At 35.3% G+C, this 17,033-nt stretch overlaps 1 protein-coding gene across 3 annotated transcripts in view; it reads left to right on the top strand.

The window, feature by feature from the left end:
• The first annotated feature begins 3,058 nt into the window (after positions 1-3,058).
• The window catches only part of LOC145996115 (ras-related protein Rab-18-B-like), a 45,565-nt gene continuing 31,590 nt past the window's right edge, over positions 3,059-17,033 (top strand). Inside the window, exons 1-3 of one of the 3 annotated variants that reach the window (XM_083132390.1) lie at positions 3,059-3,202; positions 9,893-10,016; positions 13,125-13,307. In XM_083132390.1, the coding sequence (XP_082988516.1) occupies positions 3,135-3,202; positions 9,893-10,016; positions 13,125-13,307 (375 nt within the window). In that variant the 5' untranslated portion in view covers positions 3,059-3,134. The remainder of the gene's footprint in view (positions 3,203-9,892; positions 10,017-13,124; positions 13,308-17,033) is intronic. The other 2 variants (XM_083132391.1, XM_083132389.1) reach the window with 2 other exon arrangements.

Raw genomic sequence — 17,033 nt, 5'->3', positions numbered from 1 at the left:
ATTCTTTCACCTTGTGCTGCCATCTAGTTTTCTTTTTTGAAACTCATCTCTTTTTATCGTGTGTTGTTTCCAGTATGTAATATCTGGTTTGTAACAACTTTTTACAAAACAAACAGCCGCGCGCTTAAGGTTTTGGCGCAACTCAAGGATTTGACAGATTTTTAAAGTAAGAATTAAAAATGCTCCTTGTTTGCATCTGACGAAAAGCTGAAAACGACCCAATATATTAAATAATTGTATAAGAATTTTCATCCAACATTTTAAAAATTATTGCCGCTTTTATTTCCAATAAGAAAGTCTATTCGCTTTTCGAGTATTGATTACTATCCGATTGCGTTGCATTTTTCCCACTAGATGGTTCTGCTTGTAGTCTGTGGTTTACAGAAAGTGTTCGCACAAGTCAATGAAATAAATGCCAGTGTCCTATCCTATATCATTGAGGCAGTCTGCTAGCCAATAGGGAGCATTCATACACAAACCACGCCCCCAATATCTATTTCAATGTGCACATGTGAAATGTGCGTACGGGGGATAGGGTCTCCGCTCGAGAAAAATCGTCTGCTAGCGTGCTACAGGACGACTCAGCACGGTAAGTGTGCCATCTCAGGATAAGAAGAAAGTCTACGACAACCTATTGCCTCTGTCAGAACAACGTTTTTTAATGTCATTTTCAAACGTTCTGTACGTTATCAGTGTAGAGTTATGTAATGTTTGTAGCATGTCGTATACATTTGCAGCACCTGCAAAAAAGTTGGAACGCGAATTGACACAACCCCTCAGCCTTGAATCTATTTCGGTGGTAAGTTGTAAAGATTGCAACTCTGAAACTATAATCCGTGCCTTTTTTGCTTCCGAAAGTGGATTCTGCTACGTAATTTATGTTTAGGAAATTCTAATTTTATATTTTATCTAAATTACCTGTTTTTAAATGCTAGATATTTTCTTGTTTATGTAGCACTTCAATAGTCAAGAAACAAACTTACAGAGTACCGTCATTTTTCCCCGGCTTCCAGACCCGAAAATTTTCCGCGCGGTTCATTGTGTTAAAATCGCGTGGCGCGTGAAGTGCTGGTCATTGTTGTGAAGGATTAGCTTTTTGTTGCTGTTAGAAGTGAAAGTGAGTGTGTGTGTGTACCATGAATTGTTGCAGCGACCTTTCTCTTCAAGAACACTTGAAGAAAAGTTGGAAATAAAAGCGCTAGGACGGCCGTTGCCAGATTTGGATCTATCGCAAAATGCAAAGGGAGGCAAGAACGCTACGCATAAAAGACGATTTAATAGAAAACTGTAATATAGCGAACCATGGCATTGTGGGTGTCAAATTCGAAATGCATTATTCTGTTTTCCTTGCATACTTTTTGGAAGTAATGATTCGTAGTCTAAAGGAGGGGTAAAAGATCTAGGACATTTATGTGAATATATGAGAAAGCATAGTGAAAGCAAAAAGCACATGAATAATGAGTTAAATTTTGTCTCTCTCGTAACTGTCAACATAGCAACGCAGTTAAGCCACGTTTATGTAGAATCGCATAATGAGCAAGTTGAAAAAAATCGCCACGTCTTGTCAAAAATCATAGACTGAATCAAGTTCTGTGGAGCTTTTGAGTTGGCCCTGCGTGGCCGGCCACGATGAAACAGATTCCTCCTCAAAACCTGGGGTATTTTTAGGGCTCCTTGATTTTGTCAGCAGTTTAGACAATGCTGTTAAAGAACATCTAGACAACAGCACTGTATCTAAAGGCACTCGATCTCGCCACCGAAGTTCCGGGTTGGAGTCTCGGCCCGGATATGGGTATTCTTTGTAATACTTTGTAATAATGAAATTAATGAAGGGGCATTCACAAACAATACCCATACCCGAGACTCCAACCCGGAACTTCGATAGCGAGATCGAAAGTCGACCACTTAACGTTCGTGGCCACAGAGCCGGCACGTATGTGTGTGTGTGGGGGGGGGGGGGTAGGGGCATTATAAGTACATGAAAAACAGCATCAGTTGTAGCACGCATCTTTGAAAAGTCACGAGCCGCCGCTGGTCTGCAGCATGATTTTCAGAGAGCAAATATGGTTCCATCGTTCCACACACATTTTAAAGCAATTTTCATCTCCTTAATAAGGTTACCAAGAACACAGGTGAATGAGTAGTAGCAAGCACAACATAGTAGAATAAGTTTCCAATGGATTCAATTTCTGTGGTAAGAAAGATAATGCTCATAAGGTATAAACAATATACACTTTTTTTATTGGGTGAATTGAAAATAGGTTCCTTTAACAGTAGCACCTTCCGTCTGCTGTCAAATTACCAAAGGGGGTACAGGGGGTACAACTCGATTTACGGATTTACGGGGGTACAGTACCCTCCTTCAAAAATTTGGGGGGTACAATGTACCCCTGTACCACCCGTTCCTGCGCCACTGACAGGCATTGCTCTATGCCCGTGGAACGGGATTTAAAAAAACTCTAATTTTAACTGACGCATTGAGTGTTTTATTTACACTCGATCGTTATGGGAAAGATGCATACCGCATGCCCATTCTCCCGTCCCTGATCTTACAAACTACATTAAATCTCCGCCACAATGATCAACGAGTACAATTTACGTACGTAAAAGCTCATAGCAATCTTAATATATATATCAGGATTTAGTGGACCAATATGCAAAAAAGGCGAAGAACACTCTTTTTCCTACTCCCCTTCGTTTATCCTATACTGATCTTCTACCCCGAGTTAAAATGAAACTTAATTCCCAATGGGAAGCTCGGGCAAATTGCAAATACGAGCACTTATAAATGTCCATCACCATGTTCGTGCACTTTATTTGACCCAATAAGAGCTTCAAGAATTAAAAGAAAAAACAAAACAAAACTGTTGACAACTTCTGCACCAGCATATATAAAAATCCATCGCTTAAAAAACATATAGGGTGCAAGAGAAAAGTTAATGAAAATAGTCATGGACAATTTGCACGGTAATACTCATGGATCCCACTGTACCTCTACTCACCAGTGTTATACATCCCAGATCTTTGACCAAAACTGGCATATACCCGGCGGTAAGGGTCATGATGAAGAAGAAGAAGAAGCAGGGGGGCGTGATGTTTTGTTTTTATCTCAACCTGTTGCAGAAACTTACAAAATGGGAGAACACATTTTCACTACTTTAAACATAGTAATCATGGGAGATATTGCTGTTGGAAAGTCAAGGTCAGTTCTTGTGGATGAGTCATTGCTTGCCTTTACTTCTGTAATGTAAAACACAAAAAAATAACGCTTGAGTCCGTAAAATTTCAGTAACCACCAAACGTCTCTAATTTCCTTATTTTCCACATTGATACATTCTGCATTCCTAAGGATTCTTGAAGGTGGCATTTCGTTATTTCCACACAAATAATCTCAATTTTAGACATATCGAGTATTTTTTTTGGTTCGCTTTCCTTACAAATGATATGGCGGAGAAATCTTGACTAGCGTTGTCCATGATCAGTGGTTAATACAATACAATACAATACAATATATTTATTCATCGTTAGACATTGTACAATGCAATAGATGTCGTCAGTTATTGGTTACATATTTGTTATTGTATATATGTAAATATATAATTATGTATATAGAGAGGGATTACATGGAACTACAATATGTTATAGATATTAATATGAGAGTATATGCATATATAAAGTAAGAGTACATGGACATAAGACAATTATAATATTAGTGACGATGAAATAATATAAATATGGCAGTGGCAATATACATAACAATAATTCATAAAACAGGAAATAAACAATACAATACATTCTAGAATATTAAATCATTTTTGGGATGGATTTCAAATTCTTCTAGATTGTAGAAGACTTTTTCTTTTAACCAGGGTTGAAGTACACTTTTAAATTTTTTAAAAGAAACACTGTGAGCAGCTTCTGGTAACATGTTGTATAACTTAATTCCTAAATACTTATAACTACTTTGTGTTTTACTTAATCTGATTGATGGTGTGTCGAGCTTGTAACAGAATCTTGTATTGTGTCTGTGCACAGTGTGTCTTGCATTATAATTATGTACATTTTCTTTTGTATACAGTAGACAGGTAAATATATATGAGCTTGGCACAGTCATTATCTTTAGTTCTTTAAAGAGATTTTTACAGGAAACAGACTGATCGAACACTCCTGCCATGCTTCGTAAAGCTTTTTTCTGCCAGATAAATACATCCCCAGCACCAGATGAGTTTCCCCACAAGAGAATTCCATAAGTCAGAAGGCTATGAAAATATGCGTAATATGATTGCAGCAACAAATCCTTGCTAATGCATGTTCTAAGCTTTTTAAGTAGAAATACCACCCTGGCAAGTTTGGAACATAGGTGATTTGTTTGCGACTCCCAAGATAATTTGGAGTCTAAGTGTAAACCAAGAAGTTTTACAGAAGTCCATTCATGGCCATTTCCTAATGTAAAAAATATTTTCTCTGTTTTATTTTCATTAATTGTAAGTTGATTTGTTTCAAACCAAAAAGTGGACCTTTCCTCTATTTCCTTATCAAGCTTCTCAACTGTAAATTTGTCACTGCCCACCGTAAGGAATGTGGTATCATCTGCATATAAAACAGTCTTATGAGGAATAATATTAGGTAAGTCATTTATATAAATATTGAACAACAATGGGCCGAGGACAGAACCTTGTGGAACTCCATTTTTTATATTTAAGAATTCTGATTTTATGTTGTCTACAGTGACCATTTGTTGTCTATTTGATAAGTAGGATTTTATTAGAGCAAGTTCAGTTTCTTTGATGCCATAGAAGTGTAATTTTTTTATTAATATTTGATGGGAAACCGAGTCAAAGGCTTTACTCAGATCGATAAGTGTTGCACTTACAGAAAGTTTGGATTCAAATGCATCTAACACTGTGGAAACAATGGTTTCATTCGCTTTCACAGTGGAGAGATGGGCTCTGAAACCATACTGTGCACTTGTATATAAATTATTATTTGTGAAATAGCTATCGAGTTGATTATATAAACAGTGTTCTATAATTTTGGAGACAATGGGAACAAGTGATATAGGACGGTAATTGTCGGGGCTCGATTTATCACCCTTTTTATACACGGGTATGACGACCGAGAGCTTGAGGCAGGAAGGAAAGTGCCCACAATACATCATCCAGTTTATGAGAATGCAAAGTGGGTACTGTAGAATATCAATGATTCTTTTTAAAATAAAGTTCGACATTCCATAAAAGTCTTCCGATTTTGAATTATTTAGTTTTTGTGCTGCTTTTAAAATATCAGCAGGTTGGGTCTCATGCCACCGGAAGTCAGTCAAAATGTTACAGATGTCTTGTGACATGAGATTATTATATTCATAATCAAATTGGTTCATAGAATTGTGGTTTGTATCCAATTTGTTACCTACCCTGACAAAGAAATCATTAAATTCGCTTGGAGTAATCGGAACATTTTCTTTTCTTCTGGGTTTCCCTCTGCCTAATTCTGCCTTAATGACATTCCAAGCTGCTTTGCATTTATTATTGGAGTTATTAATAAATTTATCATTTGCTGTGCATTTAGCTTTTCTAATTTCTGATCTGTAAATATTTCTTAATTTGATATATCTGTTCTTATCTGCGTTACCATTTTTAAATCCATTATAATACATCATAAGCAAGATTTTTAATTTACTCAAGTGTGGATTATACCATTGACCTAAGTGTCTTTGTTCGCGTTTAGCTTTAATTGGTTTCTCCTTTTTTTTGGACTCTAGGACAGCAGTCGTTACATATATCAGAGATGGTACTCATAAATTTCTCAAATAATGCATCGACATTTGCACTTGAGAAAATTAAATGAATCCAATCAACGTCTTTTAATTTGTTTCTTAGTATATTCAGCCTGTTATCATTAATTAGTCTAACAGATTTAATTTGTTTATGTATAGTATTCAGAGCTATATTATTGTTCAATTTTAACCATAAGCCTTTGTGGTCCGTTAAATAAAATGTATTGAATATCCCTATCTCATAGCAGTATTTATCTAGGTTTGTTAAAATGTTATCTAGACAAGAGTCTAGTCTTGTTGGCCTATTGTTTGCGCAATAATAGTTGAAAGATTTTAAAATATTTAGAAGATGTATTTGCTTAGGGGTACTGTTTCGAATGTCAAAATTGATGTCTCCAAGAATAATTATTTTATGTTTGTTAAAGTTTTTGTCTAGGTACGAAATAATATTTTGCACACACTCGATAAAAAATTCTACATTACTTTCAGGTGCTCTGTACACTGAGATAACAATTGTTCTTAAATTTGGTAGTGACATAGCAGCCACTTCAAAACACCATTCTATGCAAAACTGACTAACATCTAAGATTTTAAAGCTGGTATCTAGGTTGTCGCTGATATATAGTGATACACCACCATGATTCATATTTGATAAGCACTGTTGCAACCTTCTTCGGTAAATATGCGATATCGCCCGAACGGATTTCTTCAAATTTACAGGAGAAACTACTTACTGAAATCAGTTTCTGTAGCATTGTCGAAGTTCTTCGTGGTATTTTCTTTCACAGAAACTGAAAACTTCACCATAGAATGCTGCAGAATAAGAGATAATCACTTTTAATGTAAGAAACTTGCATTTTCTGTAAAGCGACAACATTATGCCGTTGTTTCTATTATGTACATGCAGATGGCACGAACACGCGGTCTCGCCAGTGTTTCAAACGTGCCTTTTTTTTACGAGAATTTTTTTTAACTATACTTACCTAACCTAACCTAACCTTACCTTGCCGGAAATGGACCGTGGGGCTATGGTGAATTGTTTTTGGGGCTATCAGTCAATGGTTTTTGGGGCTATCGTGAATGGTTTTTGGGGCTACCTCTCAATGGTTCGTGGGGCTATCCGTCAATGGTTCGTGGGGCTATCGTGAATTGTTTTTGGGGCTATCGTGAATGGTTTTTTGGGTTATCTGTCAATAGTTCATAGGGCTATCCGTCAATGGTTTATGGGGGCTATCGCGAATGGTTTTTTGGGGTTATCCGTCAATGGTTTGTGATGACATAATGAACACGAAAGTAGGTATTTTTCAGTGAAGAAGGTTGAAACACTGCATACCCACTCCAAATCGACAAAACACAAGCACGAGGCGTGATGATCCATGACGAGTGCATGCCATATTGTCTGTTACCCAAGCGGAACAAGGAAGACAAATAATGACTCGTAATATGAAAAGTTGACACTATTTTATGGAAAAAGGCATAACTTCACCTTAAAGAATCTTCCGCAATGCAGAATAGGTAAGTATCAATGCTAAAATTAACGAAATAAACGAGTGAGAGGTGTTCGGGCCTTATCGCATAATTACCAATAATTCAGTAAGGCCAAGCACAGCAAAGTTGGAAACAAAAAACAGATCCTCACACAATTTTCCCCAGTGATTTGAATATTTTACCAGTCCTTTTGTTTATAATATTAGGCCATTAGCAGTAGTAAACTGAGGCAGATTTTTGTTCAAAAAAGAGATGCTACATACCTGGAGAAAACGATGAGTATGTGTTAAAAATGGAATCATAAGTGCAGTCTGAAAGTATTAGAATAGCTGTAAATGCCAAAAAGGACTGTTACTCTTACAGGAGTAATAAGTGGCTTTACCAGGGGAGAAATACTGTTATGTATACATTTTGACTGATCAACCATTGAATTGAACTGAATTGAAAAGTCTTTTTTATTTGCTACAGAGTGAGATTCAGCCTTGTCCTGCACTATCGATTAACTCTGGTGATTAAGTTACAATACATATATTTATAATACTGAAATCAAATATATAACATAACATGAATGAATTTGACATAAATGAAAAATAATAACATTTTAAGAGAATACAATGACAGATACATTAACACATACACACGTGTACATATGCAATTTCCAAATAGATACTAAAGTAGCATGCACATAGGTTGAAATATTCGTTGTGTCAGATAAGTGTTTGCAAAATACATTTTTTTATTTTACTTGATTCTTGTTGCTTAGCCATGGGAGTTAATGCTCAATTGTTGTCTTTGCAATAAAAATAATATGACTTGTTCGAGAAACATAATCGGGAATAGCATTCCAAACCTTTACAGACCAGAGGGAGAAGGAGCCTTCGAAACTGACAGCAGAGTGGCGGGAAATGTCAATTTTTCGCCAACCTCTAGTATTGTATGGATGTATGGAATTTCTAAATGTCAGTTTCTCGTGGAGATAGCTAGGTGTTTGCAATTTTAATACCTTATATATTGTAGAACACTGATGCAGAAGACGTCACCTCGACATGTTTTATATGTATTGAGCAAGGGTTTTCTCCTGATCGAGAGAACGTAACGAATGCAAGAATTCTGTATTTTTTTATTCGTTAGCAAAATCTTTCCAAAATAATTTTGGTTTCAAAGAATAGTATCATACCACTGTTTTGACATCATTCTAGAATGATGGAGGGCTGATAATATAGTGTATATACCACATGGAAAAATAAGTTTTTAATTTTTTAAATGTTGTTTCAAAATGCAGAAACCACAAGTAACAGATATTTACTCCTGAAATGTGATCTGCTTAAGTGAAATCTCTTGTGCCCCCAAATCTTTCACTGTGTTTTATTCACATAAACCTATTGTAATCACATTCGTAAAGAAATAAAGAAGAATAAGCAAATGTTGCTGGCATGAAACATTAAAATGTAGAATTACTAACACCATTCAGTCTAATACATATGACCAAATAAAATTGAAGAAATCTAAAATCTAAACAATCTTAAAAAATATATAGGCCTACATACCTTAAAAGTACTACAAAGAGCTACGTACAGGCAAGAATATTTCATTGATTGGCTGAAGTACATTTGTGATCATGTCCATGTCATTGTAACCAGTGGTCATTGAATTCATTGTATGCCCCCATATCCTAGAGCACTTTCTCTTTTTTTAAACAAAATAGGCCTATCATTATATGCACACCCACAAAGCCAAATAGCACATGGAAATTCTAACACCAATAAAGTTAACAGTTCCCACCCAACAAAAAAGCAAATCCCATTGCAGTCCCATAATGATTTTTTGATATGTTTTATAGTATGGCATGAGGGAGAAAATATATTTTTTTCACGATTTTTGGTGATGACATGTTTTGAGATATTCAAGGTCAAAAGTCAAGGTCACGTGACAAAATTATATTTTTATCGAAAGGTAGGCTGGAAAGCTTGTTCAATTCCCTGTACAATAAGCTTTATTTGAGCTTCCTAGGCGAAATAGTGGCGGAGTTACAGCACATTTAGTATAGCTAAGCGGGCTGAAAAAGGGAAATTTCTGCTAAATTTGACCTTGAATAATTTAACAATTACAAGATGCACGAGACTTAAAATTTTCATAGTTACTAAGTTCCATGCATAGTTTCAACTCCCCAAATTTCATGAAAATCGGAGATGGTCAGGTTGGAAATTGCACATATCTGTGGTGATTTGGCATGGAATGACTCTCATGCAAATTTTTTTCCAATAAATTTTGTTTTCTTGCACAAGTGGTAAACTATAAGGGCATTGGCAACTTGTAAACAGCTTTCCAAGATTACCATGCACAATACATAATTCCCCACATGTAGAACACATCTTTCAGGCTGACATATGAAACTCAAAATCTTCATAAACCATGTAAGTTCAGAGGATCTAGTATGAAGTGCTACTGATGATTTGAAAAATATTTTCATTTGTGGTACTATTACTCTGTGTGTAAGTGATTTCATGATTAAATTCAAAACATATGCTTTTATGATGATTAGGCATGTGTGTGTTTTTTGATCATAGAATATTACTGTGTTGTATAAGTAATAATACATGATTGTAACTGAATTGTTTTCAACTTCTTCAGCCTCCTCCTGCAGTTTACTCGAGATAACTTTGATCCAGTACTAAGCCTAGATGCAGATTTCGGACCACACTTCGGAGGTAGCACAATCACAGTAGATGGGAATACTGTCAAATTATATATATTTGTAAGTAAGGAGCGGTTACTGATATTGTTGCAATGTTGCACAACAACCGGATATTTTACCATGAAATTTCATGCTTTTTGTTAGTATTTTTTTCATTGTTTTCGTATTAAATATATTGAATATAAACAAATAATTTTACCCTTGATTGCTTCAAAAAAGCTAATTCCATTATGATCCGTTAAAAAGAAGAAAGCAACCTGCGAGATTTCACAGTATATGAGTAGACGTACAGATCGACGTTGCAGCACCGAAGCAACAGCCTGATCTCTACAGCGAGGAGCATTGTGGAGCAAGGTTCAACGCCGTTGTTCCTATCCTCGTGCCTAAGCCGATTCCTCGTTGCAGAGACTGTGCAACCAAGGTCACCCACCAGGCGCAGGCAGGGAAGAAGACTTCATGACGGACCGGCAGGAAACTGGGATACTAATTCTTTTTTACGCCATTAGAGAGCAACAGCATTGAACAGTAGGCAAGGTCTTACTGTCCCGTGACGTAGAGCAACAAATGTCCCATTTGGGGAGAATTTTAACCTAATTTTCTAGCCTTACCACCAATCCAAATTCAGTTTAAAATATAACTTATATCGTATATAAATGGAGTACTAGTTATTTTCCCTGATCTTGTGGTATGGGCGCTGGACTAATTGTCTATTTTCATAGTTGTGATATTTTGTGTACTGTTAGGGATGGGCCAATATGAAATTTTGGCCGATACCGATAAAGTAACGATATAAAATTTACCGATACCGATAACCGATATTCTACCGATCCGATATAAAATTAGAAATGGTTGTTGAAGAACCTAAAAGGTTAATAAATGTGTGTTTCAAGGTGAGTGCAGTGAAAAAGAAATTGCATATTTAGACATTTACTTTTTTAGAAATAAGGGCATGGAGATTAACCATAAAAATTACAACAAAATGGCAGAATTTTGCACTAAATTATCAGATATTTATCGATATATCGGGTCGGTAAAATAATCGCTAATTTTACCGATAAGCCGATACACCTATATCGGCCGATACCAATAGAGTACCGATTAATCGGTCCCATCCCTAGTACTGTTGTTAAGTCATGTTCCAACCGGTACAGATACCAATACTTGAAAATTGGAACAATTAAAAATTGTTCAAAATACTGGATAATATTATTGGGTGAGTATTCCAGCCCAATTAGAAGCATCGATTTATCAGTTTTCCTTCAAAATATTCAACAGTTAAATAAGTATTGTTGCCGAATATATGGAATTTAAAATTTTGCATGAAAATTATTAATTATACTCCTTGAAAGTGTCATGTGGCATTTGCGGATCCTGCGAAAGATCAAAACACACGAAAAGTATCGGTCGGTATCGGTGAACAAAATATAACCAATACTTTCTGATATCGATACATCAACATCGGCTCAGCCCGAATATAAATACATATAAAATTATAAATATATATAATTACATTATAAATATATAAAATTAAAATTATATATAAATATTATGCTATATATTCGCTGCAACCACAAACATTCCGAACCACGAACTGCCACTGGGGTAAGTACCAGTAGATTGTGTATTGTGTTGTCACTGGCTCAAAAAATGTTGAGTCAATTTTTTAACGAAGTGACCTATATGTTAGATATCCTTATACATGTGCCTCTTTTAGGCTATCTAAATTGACTAGGTTTATGGGCATTCTATCCATGTTTAATAGTCATATGGTGTTAGATATATGGACTTGTTCTTAGTTTGTTTTCCATAACTACAGTTATCTTTGTATGTTCTCTTCTGCTTTCAAAATATTAAAAGAAATACATAATACAATACAGGGATTTTATATTACTATTACGACTATTACTATCTTCCATTGCTGATAAATTGTTGTTTTTATTTTCAATAAGAACATACAACTAAAATCTCATGATAAACAATTACGTTGCTCCACATCTACTTAGATTTTCCAATAAAATCTGCTAACCAATGTAACGTCATATCCCATCAAGGAGTACCCTAATCGACCAACCTGTATGTATCTACCTTGACTACACGGAGATCTGGCAACATGGTCTTCCGTTGCCATGGTAAACAGTGCTGCCATCTGTTATCGAAAAATTACCACAAAATTGCCTTTAGTACGGCCTTAAATAATAGCCTTAAAAAATAATACAGTGGTTTCCACCTCATGAAAATGTTATTCTGTAAAGGCAATTAGTTAACACACATTTTTGAAGAATGAAGATTGTGTTGTTGTTTTTTGCAACAATTAAATTATAATAATTTCACAGTGGTTCTGTAGATTTTTAAGAACAAGATTTTTCGTGCTTTTCTATTTTTTATTTACTCTTTTGTTAGGAATTGAGCTGTACAACTGTACAACTGTTGTACTCAATGATAGTGTTGTACTAAATATACTGCCCAATTTGACTTTCTACAATGCTTTGAAATTTAAAAAAAAGTAAAACTAATTAGGCATATACTTCTGTCAATATATATATATTGTAATGTTATGCATTTGTGCAATGTGTTCCATGTGCAGCGGTGGTGGAGAGAACTAAAAAATAATTCAGGCACGAGTCCCTTTTTCTCGGGAGCATTTTTTTATTATTTTATAAATACAGGCTAAAAACCATGAATCAAACTAAGATAAAGATATACACAATTTGAAAGGTGATCCTAAAACAATTAATTAATTAATACAAGATTGGATTTAAAATTATTAATTCTTGGACTATAGTGTTGGACCTTCTTTATGAAAAAGGCTCAATGGTAATATCATTAATAACTTGAATTATGTTGTCTCCAAGATACCAGCTTTCAAGATGGCTTGTATGATTTTACCCAAATCATGTTTTGTCTAATACATTCTAATGGCCGACTTATGATATCACTATAGATTTTAAAATTCAGCTAGCAAAAGTTTATAATGGCATGTTTATTCTGTATTTTTTTACCTCTGCCCATGTGTAGGCTACTATTTTTAGAATACACAATAACAAATGTAATTTCATTATTTGGAATTTACAGATTGCCCTTTGGGTAATGTAAAAATAAATGTATGGTCTACTGTGCTTATAAATATAGATCATAACTTGTATATTTTATGTTTCTTGTTTGTCTCAGGACACATCTGGGATGCAACGATCTCGTTCTTGCTTCCACCGTAATGCCCAGGGAGCCATGTTGGTTTACGATGTGAGCAAGAAAAATACATTAGCAGAGCTTGAAAACTGTCTGGACAACCTGAATATCTGGTCAACAAAAGACAACATTGCAAAGATGGTGATAGGAAATCAATTTGACAAGGTATGTCTAGAGTTAACCTTTCTGAATATGCACTGTGTACAAAAGTAGTTGTTCATGAATGGCTGAGTGCAGGGGTAGAAAAAATTAAAAATAAATCAGCCACCATGTTTTGAAGGAAACAGAATTTTTTTTCACTAAACATACAGGCTAAGAAAAATTATGAATCAAATTAATGTAAAGCTACGCATTTGAAATGAGTCCTAAGACACCTAATTTATTAATACAAGATTGAATTAAAAGCCCCTTTCAGTCCCGAATTAAGGTTATTGTAAAAAAAAATATTTTTATGTATAAATGGTGTAGATGCAACATATGGATATGAAATATCATGTTATTTGATTACCATGGCAATGGGATGATATGTACACAAAATGACCAGGGTGTTAAGATAATACAGACTTTAATTTTTCATACAATTGTTGTTTTTTATAATGTAATACATGTAATATATAGTGTTTTTTTTTAATGAAAATATCATCATTTGTAAATTTTGTTTTAATTTTTAAATACTAAATTATATTTTCACCTATGGGTGCTCTCTAGGATCTAAATTTCACACTAAATCCTAAAATATACTAATAATTACTTGCTATGTTACACTATTGTTTTCTCAATTGTAACCTGCATAAGTTACATTATTATTTTTCTAATTAGCAATTGAAATCTACTATTGCTATTGAAATTGCAATAGCGCAAGAAATGTAATCACAGTAATTATGATGTAGGTTTCCAACAAATAATTACAAATATTTCTCATAATTACATAATTTTTTTTCATATACTGCACATACATATTCTTCTTACTGCATTTTTCATTGGACTATAACAACAATGTGACACATTTACAACAATATAACCAAAAAGTGATTACAAACAACAAAGTTGTTTATAATAAACAAAACGAGCTTCTTGGGGCAAGTACTTATACATGAGATCTGCAATGCAGTACAGTGCTAAGTGGGATTCATAATTTAAAAAAAAAAAAAAAAAAAAAAAATCTAAAATAAAAATAAAATAGACTGCTTTTTTCACAGTTAAGTTGCTATATTACAACAATGTAACATTGACAACATCCATTATATAACAGATTCTTTTTGTTTAAAAATTACTAACCATTGTTATAACTGTATCTTTAGTCAAAATGAAAATAAATGTCTGATGAAAGGAGCGTGTGTTCTCCTGAAACGTCACAAAGAAAAAACTGTTTTCTTATGCTTGTAATAACCGTAAACTACAGGAAAATAATAGTGCTAAGCTCTGAGTACAAATGTGTACAATAGTAGACACCATAATTCAACAATATCTTCAGACTTTCATTACACACACAACATGGAAATGACCCAGTATATGTAGTGATTTCAAATTAAAATTCATAAATTTAAGATTCACTAAGCTGCACTTGTTGGCAGCAGTGGCTGCGATTAGGGGGCAAGTGGGGCAGATGCCCCCCACATTTTGCAACTTTTGCCCCTGCACTATGCTAAGCGTTATCTACGAGGGAAAGAAAACTCTCTTTGCCCCCCCCCCCCTTACCACACTTTGTAACACTGTGTAGTTGGCAGCACTGCATAACAGTATCTTGAGCAACAGACAACCTTGCCTTTAGTAATCAGTGGAACGGTCAACATCGTGCTTTCGCCATAAAAATGTTTTAAAAAAACAATGATAGTTTGCAAGTTGCGCAGAGGGAGTTTAGACGTTTTTTCAGTGTAGGGCGTCATGGTAGTGTTTCCTCGAAACACGCAATAAAAACGTGGATAAAAAAACTTTGAAGAGACTGGATCTGCTATGAAAAAGAAACCAACAGGATGGCAAGGAAATGCTCGTACTCCACAGAATATCGAGGCTGTGCGTGATGCAGTCTCACACAGACCACGGCATTCAGTTCAGAAGCAAGCAGCTCAGGTCAGGTTGTCTAGAGAGAGTGTTTGCCGAATTCTCCGCCAAGGTTTGAAATTTCATCCATACAAGCTGCAGATCATGCAGCAACTAACGAAAAACCAGTTGCGTTTGAAATTCTGTGAACAAATGTGGACTAACATAAAACTAGGACAGTGACTTTCTGGAGAAGCTGTGGATGTCAGATGAGGCCCACTTTCATCTGACAGGTTATGTGAACAAGCAGAACTATCGTTATTGGGCACCCAGCAACCTTCAGGAACTTCATGAATGCCCTTTACAGAGCAGCAAGGTGACGGTATGGTGTGCAGTTTCGTCATCGGACCTTACTTTTTCGAAAATGAAGAACAGAGCACAGTGACTGTCAATTTGGAGCAGTATGTTGAGATGCTGAAAACTTTTGCTGCATCTACATTTAACAGGTTCCCACAACTTCACAAAGCCTGATTTCAACAGGATGGTGCGACAGCGCACACTGCAAGGCAGTCCATGACAACTGTACGAGAATTGTTTGATAATCATGTTATATCTCGATTTGGTGACGTTCCCTGGCCACCAAGATCCCCGGATTTGTCCGTATGTGATTTCTTCGTGTGGGGCCACCTTAAGAGTCAGGTGTTCATGACTCGGGCAAGAACAAGGGATGAATTGAAGCAACGAATTAAAGACTAAATTAGTGCGATCCCACCTGACATGTTGCAGCGATCAATGAGGGACCTCAATGGCAGATTGCAAGAATGCAGAGCTAGCAAATGACTTCATCTCAAGGACGTAATTTTCAAAAAGTGATACTGTGGATATCTTAAATGGCAAGTTGTAACAGTTGAAATTCTGTCAATATATGTTTCTTATCCTATTTCTCTGGCATCTAGTGGGTTTTTCCAAAGTTCCCATTTTTCTGTGTCACCCTGTATATACTTTACTCCACCAGGGCTACCACCGGGTTCAAATCCCATCCTGGGCATGGGTGTTCTTTGTGACTGTCCCTTCATCAATTTCATCATATCATCTTATCATCATCTTTGGGATTAGTCAAAAGTGGCCAAAAAGTGAAGCAAAACAAATCAAATCAATATACTGTACTTGGTTTCTTTTTAAAAAAAACAGTAATGAAAATATTTATAAGCGAACTCGGGACATTAATAAAATATCTTTAAAACTGAATTTGAAAATTCAAGTGCGATGCTGACTGGGTACCCTGCATTTTAATGTACCTAGCTGGTTGCTAAGATGCTGTCACCATGTACACAAACACTTCAAGCACTGGATAATGTTGATCTTTATGGGAAATAAGATGGTCTCTTGTATGGCATTCACAGACAAGATTTTTAGACTAAGATCCAGTTATGGCAGTATGCTAAACAATACTTTAATACAAAGGCTACTGGTGGATCTTACGTTGAAAGGATGGGTCTGGTCTTTCAGCAAATGAGGGAGGATCCAGGAAAGTGTTTGCAATTGCTACACTTTGTTCGTTCGTAGTTTGACAGTAGTTTCATTGGAATTCTAATTTACTGTTGCTAGACACCCAATTTTTTAAAATTTCATTTTGGAAATACTAACTGTCTGTTGAATAATACTCAGTTGCTTTGAGTTTTTAGTTATAGTAAAGTCATCAATTAACTCACATCAGATTGTTCACAATGCTACCAGTACACATTGCAAAATATAAGGCATCCTATTATAACTAAACTGTGGGACAAAAGTCAGTATCAGATACTATTTATAGTGCAAAAATGTATTATTTACAAGCAGTAGTGGTTTCTGCCTATTCACACATGCATACGGAAATAAATCTGTAATGCAATTAATTTTTTTTATTATTAT

This window comes from Lepisma saccharinum, chromosome 12 (genome assembly GCF_977018435.1).
Source record: "Lepisma saccharinum chromosome 12, izLepSacc3.1, whole genome shotgun sequence".
Taxonomy (NCBI): domain Eukaryota; kingdom Metazoa; phylum Arthropoda; class Insecta; order Zygentoma; family Lepismatidae; genus Lepisma; species Lepisma saccharinum.
This window is presented reverse-complemented; position numbering and strand designations above follow the sequence as displayed.